This window comes from Archocentrus centrarchus, chromosome 13 (genome assembly GCF_007364275.1).
Source record: "Archocentrus centrarchus isolate MPI-CPG fArcCen1 chromosome 13, fArcCen1, whole genome shotgun sequence".
NCBI lineage: Eukaryota > Metazoa > Chordata > Actinopteri > Cichliformes > Cichlidae > Archocentrus > Archocentrus centrarchus.
In genome coordinates, this window is record NC_044358.1 from 9832647 (window position 1) to 9850700 (window position 18054).

At 41.7% G+C, this 18054-nt stretch overlaps 1 protein-coding gene across 1 annotated transcript in view; it reads right to left on the reverse strand.

Moving 5' to 3' along the window:
• Positions 1-408: 408 nt before the first annotated feature.
• Positions 409-18054, reverse strand: part of col4a4 (collagen, type IV, alpha 4) — a 50400-nt gene continuing 32754 nt past the window's right edge. Inside the window, exons 36-44 of the mRNA XM_030743766.1 lie at positions 16513-16584; positions 15875-16003; positions 15657-15764; positions 15193-15348; positions 13767-14012; positions 13388-13504; positions 4775-4960; positions 3586-3872; positions 409-642 (exon numbers count right to left, since the gene is read on the reverse strand). Of these exons, the coding sequence (XP_030599626.1) occupies positions 409-642; positions 3586-3872; positions 4775-4960; positions 13388-13504; positions 13767-14012; positions 15193-15348; positions 15657-15764; positions 15875-16003; positions 16513-16584 (1535 nt within the window). The remainder of the gene's footprint in view (positions 643-3585; positions 3873-4774; positions 4961-13387; positions 13505-13766; positions 14013-15192; positions 15349-15656; positions 15765-15874; positions 16004-16512; positions 16585-18054) is intronic.

Here is an 18054-nt window from a genome sequence, read left to right on the forward strand (position 1 = left end):
TTTTTATGTTAATATTCAAATCTAAAGGTATTTTTACCCACAGTGGCTCAGATCTTATTAATAACCCACCTACTGATGAATGTCATAGAGTGTGTATCTGCTGTGGTGATGTTTGTGCTGTTGCTGATCAGGACTGATTGATTATCAGCTGACTGGCTGACTGATTGGCAGCGGTAACCTGTAACACAGCAGTCTCTCCTCACAGAGACAAACACACGAGTGTCGTCCTGTCCATCCCCTTCGATGGAGGTGAATCATGTCCTCGCTCCCTCCCTCCTGCCTTGTAAAGCACGAGGAAGTGAAGCGTCTTCTCACTAATGCCAGGGAGCAGGCGAGGCGTCCGTTTGAGAAAGATGAAGAGGTGAAGCATCTCGTCTCTCGTGCAGATGGAGGCGGTGCCCCTCCCTCTCACAGCCTCATGCAGACTTTGCACTTCGCAATGCTGCTCTTCAGCTCTGCGACTTCAGTCAGCATCGTCGAGTTGGTCAGCGTGGTCAGCCAGAAACTGTACATGTTGGCGAAGAAGTGGCAGGTTCCACGAGGGCCCTGACACTCCACGAACGGCTGGGCCTTGAATTCTTTCAGACAGCTACCTGATGATATCAGAGGCTGGCCGCCACCTTCATCCCCTGCACCTGTATGCTATCACACACACAGGAAATGACATCATCATCATCATCCAGACAGAGCTCACATTTCAGCTGAGACTGGTATTATTACAACTGGTAAGTTCAGCCTAAATTTTAATCTAGTTTAAGAGTAAGTTTAAGTTTGGTTTATTTCAGTAAAGTTTACTTTAATAGAGTTTAAGTTTTAGTTTAGCAGTTGTATAATTAGGTTTAAGTTTAAGTAGTTTTAGTGTCATGTAAATGATAAACCTAGGTTCTATTTAGTATACTTTACATTTTGTTCTAGTTTTATCTAAACTGAGCACCAAAGTGTTGAGTGGATTATTTAATGGAGCCACATTTGTAAGGAAAGTGCATCTGTGGGTTGAGCAGCAGTGTTGAGTATTGGGGGGACGTCCATGAAAAACTTGCCAGATCTTCTCTCTTCTAAATTCAATGCAAAGCCACATCAATATTTTTTTTTCCACATATTAAGAATGAATTTTCATTTCATTTTTTTATAGTGTCATTTTGATAAGAATTTGTATAATGTTTACGCTGTTTCCCAGAAAGCACTTAAAGCCTGGAGTAGACCTACATCCTGAATAGTATCAGTAGCTTTCTGAAACACCCAGACTACGAACCAAGAAGAATCAGCAGGACCGAGGCTGTAAAACAGACTGGACCGAGAAAAGACTAACATTTTTTCACTGTTTGCTTTTCTTCTTTCAAAGGGAAAGTCACAACAGGCAGAATGACAAAGCAGTTTACACTCCACATCCTCAGAAGCAGAGGGGAGTCAGTACTGGTTACCAGAAAGAGACTCACAAAAAGCATAAATTAGAGAAGGAGCGACACAAACTCCCTCAAAACATAAATCTGTCAAATGCATGTTTTAATAACTGACGACTGATGTCAACATTTTCTTCTAAGATATTTGTTAGCATATAACAATATATCTGTATTCAAGTCCTTCACTGTGGTCTGAGGTACCTGGTGGCACCTCTGGATCTGAACAGCAATGCTGCATCAAGTTCTTTCCCACCTGTTGGAAAGAACTTGTGTAGCTGGTGGTACTTGCTGATCTTCATTAATATGGTTCATGTGTCTTCTCTGATAAACAGCTGAAGTTAAACCTGACTCCTGACTCTGGGAGGCTTCACTTTGGTCCTGGAGCCCCTCTTAGCTGCCTTCAGACAATGAGCTGTATAATTAAGCCGAGGACTAACCAAGACTGAGGAAGATGATTTCTGTTCATCTGGTTTAGGTGGTCATTTTGGTCCAGGATTTGACTTGGTACCCGTCATTTTTTATATTCATAAGTTTATTCATAAGTTGTTAGTGGAACCAGTAACAGTAGTAGAACTGTAATTTAGTAATCTAGTACCAGATATGGGAAGTAACGAAGTACAAATACTTCATTACTGTACTTAAGTAGATTTTTCAGGTATCTGTACTTAAGTATTTATTTTTCTGACTACTTTTTACTTTTACTCCCTACATTTTTACACAAGTATCTGTACTTTCTACTTCTTACATTTTCAAATAGGACTCGTTACTTTTTAACATGTCAGAGAGAAGTTTGCATTTCCGGTCACGATCTGAGCCTAAACGGAGGAATAATAACACATAAGAGACAATCGTACTGGCATATCCTCCATCACCGGGGATTATCTCGTACAAAGGGATTAAATATGCAAACCCATATAATTAATGTATCATTTATAGCGCTATAATCAGGGGTTACAGCGGGCCGGACCGAGTCTGTAAGTTGCGCTGCGGGACATAAACAGCTTAGCTAGGCTACTGAAGAGGAACGAAAATAAAGGGAGTAACGTGTGGCAGGTAAATGCAACGTTTCTAAATGCTCAACAAATATCAGCAAACACACAAAGTGTGTGCAGTTTGTCACACAGTGTGTCTGCTAGCTAAAAGAAGAGCTGCTGTATTTCAGGGAGAGCAAAGAGAGAGAAGTTCACTCAGAGATGGAGAAAGAGGACAGGAGAGGAAGAAGAGAGGTTAGATTTAAAGGGAAGGACTGCAAAACAAACTTAAGTATGCTAACTTTGTGTAATTCAAAGATTGTATGAAAATACTGCAGTTTATTGTGTAATAAATGGGTTAGCTTGTTGTACTGTATTTACAGTAAACCTCTGTGTTGGTGCACAGAGGCTGTGTTGATGGTCAGTTACAGGTTATATCAGTGCAGCAGAGATGAGTTTGAATCAAAGCTGCTGATGCTGAGATTCATTCACTGAATCCAACATTTCTACAGCCTGTATGCTGTCAGTGTAGGGGATGGAGATCAGCTCAGATAGCTGTGAAATACTGGGTTACATCTTTGTGGATTCAGTTCATCCACACAGAGCAGTAAACCTCAGAGCAGCAGCAGCAGGTCAGCTGATCACAGCCTGCACACCAACATCATTTACTGCAGCTACAATAGAAAGCTGTGATTCTTCTCCCCATGCAGAGCCACTACAGCTGATCTTAGGGTTCCTCCACCTTCTGAATCCCACTGTAACCCCTGAGTATCCTCATGTTTGTGTTTAGGTGGAGGCGCAGTCACCCTCTACTATGGAGGACACAGAGAACAGAGCTGTGTTTAAATTCCCTTTCACAGTTTGTGTCCTACAGAACAGATTCAAGCTGAGTGCATTCATTAGGATTAAAATTTAGATTGGAATAACATTTGTATTCTCATGTAATATTATTTTATATTATAGTAATATATAATGAGGTTCGGTTAGATTTACACAAAAATAGCAGGTAGAAACGTCCTCCAAAGAACTACTTTTACTTTCTTACTTTGAGTACATTTCAGAGCCTATACTTTTTACTTTTACTTAAGTAGAGAAGTTGAACCAGTACTTCGACTTTTACCAAAGTATTTTTTAACACAAGTACTTGTACTTCTACTTAAGTACAGAATGTCAGTACTTTTGCCACCTCTGTCTAGTACTAGTGCAGTACCCACCATGACGAAAGAGTATCCGTCCCACAATGCCGTCCAGTTGTTGGGACACGCCAGACTCTCATCCGGGTACTGGTTGTGCACTGCGATGGGTAAGGATGGGGCTTCACACACCACGCAGCGGCTGATGTAGTTCTTGATGTTGGATCCGTTCACATGTTCACGTGGCACAGGTGCCATCGTCGTTAGCCAATAGGATTTATCATTACGACTGGCGTAAGAGCAGGTACGCTTGTTACACGGAGCAAAGGGCAACGTGGAAAACAGAGGCATACATGACCCTGGCTGACCTGGAAATACATATTACATTTCAATTATTCCCAAATACTGCAGGAAGGAGCGCTTTCGCAGGTCATTCATCCCAACAGCAGTTAGACTGTACAACACTTCATAATGTCTTGAGTCACTTGGACACTTTACCTCCACTGCCATCACTTTATCCATACAGTCCAGATACATTTTATTTATTACACTCACCCATATAATGCATACCGTGTATGCTGTGTACCTTACCGGCTACAAATGTATATAATATTTTGATATCTGTATATAGTGTTTTGATGTGTGTGTATATGTTTGTATATGTACATGTGTGTATTGACTATATATTTTCTGTATATAGTATTTATGTATATGTGTATAGTGTTTTTCTATTTTATTTTATTCTATTCTATTTTTAGTTTTCTGTACTGAGCTGCTGTAATGCGCAAATTTCCCCGTCGTGGGATCATTAAAGTTTTATCTTATCTTATCTTATCTTACAACAAAGAAACAAATGGTGAGCTTCCAGCAATCGGAGATTTTGTGGCACCTCGGGTTCAGAAGTACTGATATGAATTCAGCCGTGGTCCTGCAACACTGAATCAATTTTTCCTCTTGCAGGGATGATAGGGGCTCTTTCAACTAACCTACATTTGTTTTGTGGACTTGCAGGAAGTTCAGGACTGCAAGTCGGGGGCTTTCACAAACAGAATATGAAGGGATGCTCAACATGTAAGATGATGGACTGACGCAAGTGTCTTTTAACAGGTATCTGCAATCTTAATGAGAGGTAAGAGGTTTTGAAACGAGGCAGAGGAGCACCTGTCTACTGGGCAAAAGGTGAGGCACCAGAAAATAAGTTCTAGGCAAGTCTTTGACTGTTCAGTTTTAGAGTGAGATTTAATTTCGGTCTTTGTAACTATGTACATACCCAGGTCCTGAGTGTGTGCCCTCTCTTGGCCTTCCAGATACAGCAGACTGTATCCTTCCCACAGGACGTTCATGGTGTGTGGACATTTAGGAACGTTTGTGCTTTGACTGTGCACCACCAACAAACCCAAGTTCATTTTTTTGATTTGTCCTGGAAAGCCCTGCTCACCTGGTGGACCAGGAGAACCTAAAACACAAAGACCATGAAAAAAAAAAACAAGTGAGACACCCACACACACCCACACACACCCACACACACACACACACACACACACACACACACACACACACACACACACACACACACAGAATCATAAACCTAAACTGAACTCTAAAAATAAGCAGCAGTTTGAATTTGTGTCAGTACATTTTGTTCTTTAATAAAGTTTTATGAACATGAGATGTTTTGATTCTTCTCCATCACTTGATACTGTCACAGATCCAAAGGGGGTGCTGCTGTAAATTTCCATCATCATCCCGTCTCCATCACCTACTATAGGTTAACTAACATTAACCCTGTCAGGTCTAAGTCATCATGGACTATAAGTACTTTAACTCTGACCCCGTGGTGTTTCATGACAGTTTTGACCAGGACAAATAGAGGGAACCAAGATGGTCGTCGTTGCGATTTGTTGTATTAGCCTACATCGGCGGTTTTCAAAGTGTGAGGCGCGCCTCTTCTAGGGGGCGCCAGAGCACTTTAGGGGAGGCGCGGTGCGAGGGAAAAAATAAACCGGGAAAAGAAGCTATCTGCTTGCTGTCTACTGATGTGAGAGAAAGAATGGACAAATTTTTAGTAAAGAAAAAGGCAGGGGAGACAAGCTCTGGCGTAAGTAGAAAAAAGAGGAAGTATGACCACGACTACTTAAAGTTTGGATTTTCCTGGACTGCTCCCGATGATGCTCCAAGGCCGCAATGTGTAATCTGCAAGGAGGTTCTGGCTAATGATAGCATGAGACCCTGTAAGCTCCGGCGTCACATTGAAACAAAGCACCCATGTTTAGTGACCAAGCCGCGGGAGTTTTTTGAGAGGAAGCTGAAGGAGCTGTGCACACAGAAAAAAACAATAGAGACGTTCAGTACTGTTAACGCTAAGGCAACCGAAGCATCTTATCGGGTGGCCTTACGCATTACAAAGACGGGGAAACCCCACAACATCGGTGAAACTTTACTCCTTCCTGCTGCTAAGGACATGTGTTCAGTAATGATGGGAGAAGCTGCTGCTGCCAAACTGAATGTCATCCAGTTGTCTGACAACACCATCCAACTCCGAATCTCACATATGGGCGCAGATGTGCGGCAACAGGTAGTGGACAGTGTTCGTGAAAGCCCCTCCTTCTCCCTTCAGCTGGACGAGATGACTGATGTCGCCAACTGTGCTCAATTAATGGTGTACGTGCGTTATGTTAAAGAGCTAAATGTGCATGAGGAGTTTTTGTTTTGTCACCCTCTGCCCTCGTGCACTACAGCAGAAGAAATCTTCAAGGTTTTGAATGATTTCATGTGGGAAAATAATGTGGATTGGGGCCGCTGCTGTGGAATATGCACTGATGGGGCCAGGGCAATGACAGGCCGGCACAGTGGTCTGGTAAAAAAGGTGCAAGAGGTCGCCCCGGCTGCTATTTGGACGCACTGCATAATCCACCGCCAGGCCTTGGCAACTAAGAGGATGCCCCAAGAGCTGCGCACTGTGCTGGACGAGGCAGTAAAAATTGTTAACCTTATAAAGTCGCGCGCCATGAATGCCCGTCTCTTCTCCATCCTCTGCAACGAGATGGGCGCGCACTTTAAACAGCTGCTTCTGCACTCGGAGGTCTGGTGGCTTTCCCGAGGAAAGGTTCTCATGCGCCTTTGTGATCTCCGTGAGGAAGTCCTTCTTTTCCTCGCTGAAATCAACTCTCCACTGGTAAAACACATGGAGGACATGAAGTGGGTTGCAAAGCTTGCCTATCTTTCGGATGTCTTCGAAAAGATAAACACACTGAACATCTGTCTGCAGGGCAAAGAGTGCAACGTCTTTTACGCACACGATCAACTCTGTGGATTTAGGAAAAAGTTGGAACTGTGGGGTGCACGTGTGGCTGAGCTGAGCTGTGACATGGACTTGAAACAGAGGATGAGTGACGTGTCACTTGCGCACTTTTGGCTGTCAGTAGGGACTGAATATCCACAGCTCTCCACGAAGCCAGTGAACGTGCTCATCCCCTTCACTTCAACCTATCTCTGCGAATGTGGGTTTTCCGCACTCGCAATGATAAAAAGCAAATACCGGTCAAGGCTGCTGGTTGAAGATGATCTGCGGTTATACCTCTCCACAGTGCAACCCCGCATTAACCAGATTTGCGCATCAAAAGCACAAGCACATTGTTCCCACTAAAACTAAGGTGAGCTGAACAGTAATGTTGCCAATGTGTTGCCATGTTGCCAATTTAGTTAAAATCATAAATAAAATGAGTTACACATGATTCAGGACCGTGATAGAAAAAGAAAGGGTGCGCATAGCGTGCGTAATTGTTTTTTCCTTTGTATGCCTCCCCTCTTTCATACAACACGCTCTTTTAGCTCGAGATAAATTGTTTAGATGAGCCACAAAAAGAGCTCCACGATTTTGCCACTGTTTAGGTTTTTGATTTATTTTTTAATTTCAAGGAAATGTGCAACATTTACAGATGTGTTCCAAAGATCTGATCAAAATGTTTTTGTTAAGATGTGAAAACACTGTTGGTATCTCAAACATTAAACTCAGAATCTCAGATGTAAAGTTTGTTTGAGAAAACGGTTGAAAAATGAGTTTGGGGTTGTTCTTATCATTAGAAAAATGAAAAAAGGGCGTATTTGCCATACAAAGGCCCTGATAAAATAATTAAAATGGGAGGAAATGTTTTAAAATGTTCATGCGTTAAATTTCATTCAGATAAAGTGTCATTTTAAAAGATGAGATGGTTCTAAAATAAAAGCAATTAGAAGGTGTTTTGCAGTGGCATTTGTTTGTGTGTGGGTTGATTATTGGGGGGGGCGCAGCAGGCATTGTGCTCCTTGGAGGGGGGCTCACCCTTTCATACTTTGAAAACCCCTGGCCTACATGACACATTTTACGTCGCTGATTCCACTCTTGTTTTTTAGAAGCTGATACTTGTATCAAATTCAGTTCAATTCAATTTCATTTATATAGCGCCAAATCACAACAGTTGCCTCAAGGTGCTTTATATTGTAAGGTAAAGACCCTACAATAATTACAGAGAAAACAATCAAAATGACCCCCTATGAGCAGCACTTGGTGACAGTGGGAAGGAAAAACTCCCTTTTTAACAGGAAGAAACCTCCAGCAGAACCAGGCTCAGGGAGGGGGGGTCATCTGCTGTGAGGGGGCTGAGGGGAGAGAAAGACATGCTGTGGAAGAGAGCCAGAGATTAATAACAATTAATGATTAAATGCAGAGTGGAGTATAAACAAAGTGAAAAGAGGTGAATGAAAAGAAACACTCAGTGGATAGGACAAGATGGGGCCTGATTATTCAAGACCTTGTATGTGAGGAAAAGGATTTTTAATTCTATTCTAGATTTAACAGGGAGCCAATGAAGAGAAGCCAGTATGGGAGAAATCTGCTCTCTCTTTCTAGTCCCTGTCAGTACTCTAGCTGCAGCATTTTGGATCAGCTGAAGGCTTTTCAGGGAGCTTTTAGGACAGCCTGATAATAATGAATTACAATAGTCCAGCCTAGAAGTAATAAATGCACGAATTAGCTTTTCAGCATCACTCTGAGAAAGGATACACAAATGCAAGAAAACAGTACACATACACATACAGTACACATCGCCTAAGTCGAAGTCACACAAATCGGATTTTTGCTCTAGTCGGATGGCTTCTGCAGGTCCCGAATTTTCCTAATCATTTCTTAAATTGGATCATGCAAGTTGGATTTTTGCCTGCCTCGGATGAAAAATCTGGTCCCATTGTAATGCATTTCTAATTAAATGTGATCGCATAAGTCAGATGAGTTTAACTCTAAAGCCCTCCTCAACTCCCATCATGCCCAATTTCAATATGTACAAGCTATGCAAACTACCTGTAGCGACTTGTTCATGCACAACTGCGCACACAAACACCGCCTGGAGATCATGTCTATACCAGGGCTCTTCAACTCCAGGCCTCGAGAGCCGGTGTCCTGCAGGTTTTAGATGTGTCCCTGATCCAACACACCTGAATCAAATGGCTGAATTACCTCCTCAGTATGCAGTCAAGTTCTCCAGAGTCCTGCTAATGACTTCTATACTTGACTCAGGTGTGTTGAAGCAGAGACACATCTAAAACCTGCAGGACACTGGCCCTCAAGGCTTGGAGTTGAATACCCCTGGTCTATACAGTCACGTGATGTCTGTATTGGCTGCACTAGGCAAACCAGTTCATTTCACTGGAGATGATCATGGCAAGTGCAGGAGGCAACCGCCATGAAATTCGATATTAGACCCCAAACTCTGTCTGATATTTTGAAGAATTTTGAAGAATCTGATTTCATCTAACTTACAAGTGGGATAAAATACCATGGGCCATATGAATCCGACTTAGGCAATTTCTGCTGTATTTGCTAGATGTATATGCAGTGACGGACATATCCTGGTCAAAGATGACTCCAAGACTTCTCACAGTGTTATTGGAGGCCAAGGTAATGTCATCCAGGGTAAGTAACTGGTTTGACACCATGGTTTTGAGATTTGTGGGGTACAATAACTTCAGTTAGAGTCCCGAGCCCACAAGTGGGCTTGTTGAGCTTCAACAGCAATGAAAGTCATTATGGATTTGCAATGTACTTTGGAGAAGGGTCATAACAGGAATTCTATAGGATTTACAGGGAGAGGCTGATGTCTATCATCGAGGAGGACATATGAGCCGATGTCTTGTCGATGTTAAAGAGTGCACTGAAAATGGATTTGGTGAGAGACATTATATTGGACGCATTAGACATTGACTTGTCGGAGACTGAGCTGCAGCGGGTCAACCGCTGCCCGGGGCCGCTACCCGATGAAGGGTGACCGCCGATTTGGGGGGGTGAACACTGGGAGTGACTGAGATGGGTGTGTTTGGACTTGTTTGTGGACCTTCTTCCAGTTCAGGGTTATAATAGTTTTGGATTTTACATTATAGTTTAGTTTTAGTTAGTTTTTACTTTTTTTCCACTAATTCAGTTAGTTTTAATTAGTTTTCAGAGCAGTTTGTCTCGTTTTTATTAGTTTTTATTTTTGGTTTCATGCTTAGTTTCAGTTAGTTTCAGTATTAGTTTTAGTATTTTCATACCTAATCAGGTGCAAGATTCAAGGCACAAAAGTGACTATTGTGTAATGAAAACTCAACAAAAGATCCCGTTTAAAGAAATATATTCAACAACCAACTGTTCATAGACAGCAGCATTGCATGCTAAATGTGTGTAATATTAAGGACACACATGAGCATAATCAGGGAGAAACAAAGAAAAACATGAACTCCCAAACTCAATAAATTCTACAATAAACTCCACAATAAAGTTCAGCCTCAGTGCAGCAGATTAACAACAGCTACATGTGGTGTTTGACAAAAACAAACTCTTTGAAGGAATCAAAGCTCAAATCCAGCTGCATCCTGATGTTCTCACCACCCGAAGCTGCTTCTGTTTTGGAGCTAGCTTGGTTAGATGCTGCTAATTAAACTTGCAGGGTCTTTGTACACAACCTACGGAAGTGTCCGACCTCATGTCCACATATATGCTTGTGTAGCTGGTGTGTGTGTTAATTACCTTGTGGTCATGTGCAGGTGTTTTATATGTGGCGCAGGCTGGGACTTCTTTTTTGGTCCTTTGTGCTCAGTTTTTTGGCTGCAAACATATTTGTCCCTGTTTTTTTTTTCCACTTTCTTCATTCCTTCACGTCCATCCTGATAGTTTCAGCAGTCTCCCTCCAGGAATTTGCTGACAGTTGTGAGTCCTTATATTGATGCTTTGATTATTATTCCTGATTGTTATTCTCTCACTGATAAAGTAGCCGGAAACGCACAAGGACGCAACAGCTTGAGGTGGACTTTGATGTTGCTGGTTTTTCCTGACTGAGAAATGTTCCGCACATTTTTCATCATCCACAACAAGACTTTCGATTCTAACTGTGCTCTTGTACTCAAAGAACCTCCATACGGGACTCTGCCGCTTTCTCGGCGGACCAGCGCGGTGAGCGCACGCGCATGCGCACTCACACAGTTGTCCTGTGGCGCTCCCAGCTTAAACTCGGAGAGCGGAAACAATGATTTCATATCAATCCACAAGGTTTAAAAAAAAAAAAAAACAAGTAAATGAAAGTCAGTTTATCGATAATTTCAGTTAGTTTTAGTTAGTTTTGTAAACTCACAATTCAGTTTTAATTAGTTATCGTTTTTTCCTTTTAATTATAGTTTTTATTTATTTCAGTTAACGACAATGTTTTTTCAATTTCAGTTTTCGTTATTTCGTTCGTTTTCGTTAACTATAATAACCCTGTTCCAGTTAAATACCAGGTCTGCTGAAAGATTTAGTACAGTCTGCGATGCGTTTTATGTTTTTACCTGGGGCAAAATGATTTCTAACTCAAGGAGAGAGAAAAAAAATGGAAGCAGCAAAAGTGATGAGGTTGGAATCCCAACTGAGAGAAAAAGAAAAGCAATTAGCACTTAATTATAATGAATTATTATTAAAGGAAGTCTGATTTAAATTAAAATTAGATTTGAATGAGATTAATAACAAAAATGCACTTTTTAGGAGAAGGGTGAATTTTCTTGAGAATGGGGATAAAGCTCATAAGGTAAGGCTGCTGAAACAACAGGAAGCTGCTTATATAATTCCGGGGATCCGAAATGGACAGGAGGAAGTAGTAACCCAGGCAGGGGAGATTAATCATACATTTCAAAGGTTTTATTCAAAACTTTATTCTTCTGCTTGCTAATGTGGTGATAGCGAACGGTTCTGATAGCAGGGACCACAGCCTGACGGAGGATCAACTGGCTTAGAACCATGTGGGTGGGTATAGAACAAGAAACTACTGCCCCCTTTAGTCCAACTGATGTTTTGCCACAAAAAACACTGAGAAATCATGGAGTAATTTTTGACCAGGATATGCCCTTCAATGCACATATTAAACAAATATGTAGGACCACGTTTTTGTATTTGTGCAATATTTCTAAAATGAGAAACATCAATTTTTTAAGACTGATGCTGTAAAGCTAATTCATGCATTTATTACTTCTAGGCTGGACTATTGTAATTCATTATTATCAGGCTGTCCTAAAAGCTCCCTGAAAAGCCTTCAGCTGATCCAAAATGCTGCAGCTAGAGTACTGACAGGGACTAGAAAGAGAGAGCAGATTTCTCCCATACTGGCTTCTCTTCATTGGCTCCCTGTTAAATCTAGAATAGAATTAAAAATCCTTCTCCTCACATACAAGGTCTTGAATAATCAGGCCCCATCTTGTCCTATCCACTGAGTGTTTCTTTTCATTCACCTCTTTTCACTTTGTTTATACCCCACTCTGCATTTAATCATTAATTGTTATTAATCTCTGGCTCTCTTCCACAGCATGTCTTTTCTCTCCCCTCAGCCCCCTCACAGCAGATGACCCCCCCTCCCTGAGCCTGGTTCTGGAGTTTTTCCTTCCCACTGTCACCAAGTGCTGCTCATAGGGGGTTGTTTTGACTGTTGGATTTTCTCTGTATGATTGTAGGGTCTTTACCCACAATACAAAGCGCCTTGAAGCGACTGTTTGTTGTGATTTGGCGCTATATAAATAAAATTGAATTGAATTGAACTGAACTGAACAAAAAAAAAAAAACCATCCCTGAATGAACCTGAGGTCAAGGAGATTAACCCTATTTTACACCACTCTAAAATATTTGGGCTAAACCTCACAAATCAAAAATGTCACATTACAAGCACGGCATAGTCATCACCTTGGAATAATCTGACAGTAAAATGATTTCTTTTTGGAACTCCTGGTTGATAATAAAACCTTAAATCTTATCAAAGCCTAAGAACACGATTTCAGCTAAAGCAAATGAATCAAGTATTCTTAAATAAGAATTAGTCTGCATACAGTGATTAAACAGCTGTTTGAGGAGGACAATATTGTGCAGCTTTATTTTAAATAATCCCAAAGCAGCCTGTCGGCCTCCATGTTTTATAAGATGGCAGCTAGAGCATTATATGACAGTGGTGAGAGTCTCAGACAGGTTTGTCTGCCTGCAGATTTGAAGGGCAACACTGACAAAGACTATTTAAAAGGAACCAAAGGACGAGAATCCATAACCATGGATCACAAATGTGAACAGTTAATTCTTAAAAGTCCATCAAACTCAAAAACACTAGGCTTCAGACCGAGGACTATGACATAAAAGTTGCCTTGACCGACTTCTTGACCTACCTTTTAGCAAACATCGTCCATGCCCACACTTAGACTTTTTTCCCTTTTGTTTCTTTAGGTGAGGCTAACTAGAACTTACACTAGCTCTGATTTTAGCTGGTTTTGTTGATTATGACAGTCCAGCAAAATTTCAGCATTGGCCCTGAATGACCCCTGAACTGCTTCAGTGGAAATGGGGTAAAAGGCAGACAGGTAGAGGTCTCACCTTTCTCTCCCACTCTTCCACTCTCTCCTGGCAGGCCTGGCTGTCCTTGGTCTCCAACTGGACCTTGGGGTCCCTCAAAGCCTATCCCTCCTTCATGTCCAGGATCTCCCTTAATACCTGAAACACATCATCAAGCATCACAACAGTCAGCTGCACTCACATTAAAACTGATGTTAGAAGTAGTTTAAATCAGATGATTTTATTTTGAAATCTTTCAGTTACCCCCTCACCCCCAGGAAGCTACTACTTCTAATAACTTTCTGGGATGACTGCAGTCAAATCTTATGATTAGGAACAATTTAAGATATAAGAATCTGATATGATTACCCTTCACAATGAAAATGTGAGTTCCGGCTTTTCTCTTCCTGCTGTCTCTCACCTTTAGGACCACATGGACCTGGTTGTCCTGGCAGACCACGTTGTCCACATGGACCAGGGCAGCCAGGATCTCCTGATCCACCCTTTGGAGCTGGAGGGCATTGAGAGGATAAGACTCGACCCTTCTCCCCTTTTAGTCCACAAGCTCCAGGAGGTCCACGAGGTCCTGGAGGTCCACAGGGACCAGGAATACCCTTACAGCCCCGAGGACCAGGTATTCCCAGCAGTCCCGTATCTCCTTTCATACCTGACACACAAATTCACAGACGTTTTATCTAAGTGTGAGTCGAACATGACATAAACATGTTGAACTAAGCTGGTGAATTTCTATGCTCTGTGTATTTCCATCCAATAGTTTGTTCGTATTGATATTTACAGTTCCTCCAGCACTAATTATTGTGTACGTTCATGTCGGGAGGAACAACAAATAACTGATCATTTTCTGTGTGAGATTCTGTGTTTTTCCATTGAAATGAACAGATATCCTGCCATTCTTGGAATGCACATAAACTCAGCAGCCTTTACCCAGAGCTTAAACCTATCATCGTCTCTATCTGGGATCAAATCAGAGTCATAAGCACACCAGCTCAGAATTTTAAGGTCTTCTCCATTTTATATTCTTCAAGGCTGATTTGACCCATAGAGTTTCTATTTGATCGATGCTTTTCAGGCTGGATTGCACCAGTGTAATGATGTTTTGATTAGTGCAGAGAGATAATAGTTATTCCAGGGACGGCAGACCTTTGACGAGCTTCATCTGTCAGGTTCTATACTGCATTCTGCATCATTTTTTGGGGTGTCTTTGAATTCAGCCCTCTGTCGGTTGATCATTTTTATTTCCATCATGGGATGTGGCATCCTTTCATTCCCAACACATTATCCAGTCCATATCAGTACAGGCATCCAGCAGGATTTTTTTTCCCCATTACGACCTGATGTGTTTTCAGTGTTCCTTTCATTTTTTCTGAGTAATATGAAGTTAGGTTTAGAAATTAAAGCCATTTTTCTTTGTTTTCTGCTCAGATCCTGTCTGAACCTCCTTGTTTCAAGTCTGAATACTACTGCACCACACTGATGCTTTAGTATTGAAACACTAAAGAATAGACATGCTGTAAACTGTTATCTACATTAATATGGAGAATCTGCAGGCAAAGGACACAACTTTGGATAGCAGAACTTGTCTGATTTCCCCTTGTAGTCCAACCATCCACCATCATCTGACAACGGTTCAATTTTTATTTATTTGGAACAGGAAGTCTTCCTGGTGTTTACACTACACCCTTACAACCATTAGCAGCTGTCACACAGTAGACAATAGATTCCCACACTGCACACCTTGTAACCCCCACCTGAGCTCCATCAGGTTGTTAAGTAAATCCTGACTAGCAGAATATGTCTGCATCATTTTGGGTTGTATGGTGTCTAACCTTTTTGTCCTGGGCATCCAGGGCAACCTCGTATTCCTTTATGTCCTGGGCATCCTTTCGGTCCCTTTGACCCTTTGCAGCCCACACCACCATTGTCTCCAATATCCCCAGGGAGTGGAGGGTTTTGACCAGGATCCCCTATCTCACCAAGATCCCCTGAAACATCATACCCATGTCAGAGGTCATCCAGCAGACCCTGTCACTTTAATTTTATTAAAACTGAATGTTAATCTCCACATGCGGTCAAGAAGCATTTTAGACACTAGACAAGCAGAATTTCAGAAACTAGATGATGTTACTTTAATCTCATATGTGTTTAGGCCGTACAGTTCATCTATTATAAAATACCAAAGAGGTGAAAATTCCATATTGCCAAATAGTTGTGAACCTAACTAAAAAAAAAAAAGAAAACCGTTCGTTTATGGGGCCCTAGCTGATTTTAAGAAGTTAGTTTTAGGTCTGACCTGGGCCTCCATCTGGGCCTGGACAGCCAGGATCTCCACAGAGACCTTTGATTGGATATTTACACTTTGGTCCACGTTCACCTGGATTTCCACATGCACCTGGAGGTCCTACAAAAGCACAGAAGGCATATAACTGACAGAGAGTAAAGGCTAAGACTGGATTTTAAGGCTTGAATATCCAGCAGGATGTCATTGTTCAGAATCATATTGGTAGAAACCTTTGGGTCCCTGGGCTCCTTTGGATCCTGGTGGTCCAGGACTGGATGTACCACAGGGACCTGGAGGACCAGGTGGACCTTTATCCCCTTGCAGACCACAGGAACCTTTAAGACCTGGAAAACCCAGACCTAAAGATACAGACAAAATCATTTAGCATTATAGAAGCCATTTTAATTATTATTTATTTTAAAATCTATTAAGAGAATTGATTTCTCATAAATTTATGTAACTTGCCACTGACATGGTGGACTTTTGATCGAGAGCTCTAAAACCAAAACCAGCTCCTATCACAACTAAACCTGGCTGGAACCCAAAATACCTGAACTCAGCATGATTTCTTTTTTTTTGCCAAAGTTACACACAGCTTTATAGATCTGACCTAACGGACTCCACAAAATGGATTCAAATAGAATGCAGTGCCAGTTCAGCACCAGCTGAACCAAGGAGCCAGACTGTCTTGTGATTTTTAAAATGATACTTTGTTACCAGCAGCCCGTCAAAAAAAAAACACATCATTTGTTTTAATTTCTTTAGTTAAATCTATGAAAAATGCAAAAGATAGAACAGCATAATGAGCTGTTAGCTGAAAACCTGGCATACCTCAGCATGGTGTGTGTGTGTGTGTGTGTGTGTATACCTCTGGTCCCCATGTCCCCCTTTACTCCTTTCAGTCCGTCTAGTCCATGAAGTCCCAATGGTCCAGGAGGACCTGGTACAACAAAACTGTTGTGAAACCAGCTCACACAGCTGCACACTGTATTCATTTTGCAGGTCTGAGGGACCCACAATGTCTATGTCTATTTTTACAGTGAATTATAAAACAATTGTGCAAAACACTCCAAAATGCCATATCTAAAATCCAGTCAGTATAGAAAACAATCGCCTATGATTTTTTAATATATAAATAAAATGGAATAAAAAGCCCACTCCAACAAGCAATCCTGTCATAGTGTTCCCTACAGAGCCTCCTGAAATGATGCTGATCAGCTGATCAGAAAACAGGCCCCATCTTATCTCAAAGACCTCATAGTCACCTCTTGTTAGGTGTCACTGTGTGTCAGGCAGGGTCGGACCCAAATGCAGGATGCATGGAAGTAGAGCTAAACGCAAACAGCTTTATTCTGGAGACTCACATACAAAGTTGAAAAAACACTAAATTCCTGAGAACTTGACACCAAAGCAACAAGAGGGAAAACATACGAAGAAAAGCACACACCGCTTACTGGGATATAAATGACGCAACAAGTACACTGAGAGCTTAAATACACACACGCACACACACACACACACACAGCAGGTAATCAGGGAGAGAGAAACAGCTGGGGAGGATGAGGCACAGGTGGACAGAATTACACAAATGAGACAAGGGGAAGCAAAGCAGGACAGAAGCCCAGCAAAATAAGAAGGCAGGGAAACAAACGCACACTTGACATCACACGGGGAGGCAGACTGAGGAAAACACAGGGAGAACTAAACTCTAACGCTATTGGGAACATAAGGATACATGATAAAATGGAAACCTACAGTAAACAACACACAGGGAAACAACGGGAAGTGAAACTAAACACGAGGCAAAGGGCCAAGACACAGGGAACAAGTCAGACACAGGAACACAGAGATACAGGGAAGACAAGAGCAAAGGGAAACCAGAATGAGATACAATAACTAAAAGCAGAATTCAAAGAACTATAACAAACTAAGAATCTAACTGTAAGCAAAAACACAGCAGAGGTACAAAAAAACAGAACCTCACTGAACACGGGGCAAACGGCCCAGGACCTCTTTTCACTCTGTTTATACCCCACTCTGCATTTAATCATTAGTTATTAATAATCTCTGTCTCTCTTCCACAGTGTGTCTTTTGTCCTGTCTCTCCCCCCTCAGCAGATGACCCCCCCTCCCTGAGCCTGGTTCTGCTGGAGGTTTCTTCCTGTTAAAAGGGAGTTTTTCCTTCCCACTGTCACCAAGTGTTTGCTCATAGGGGGTCGTTTTGACTGTTGGGTTTTCTCTGTAATTATTGTGGGGTCTTTACCTACAATATGAAGGTAAGGTGAGTGCTTGTTGTGATTTGGTGCTATATAAATAAAGAAACTGAAACTGAAGACATTTCCTGCTGCATTTGGAGTTTTGATTTTGAAGAGCAGATTCATTTAGCTAAAGGAGGAGAGTTAGGCAACCT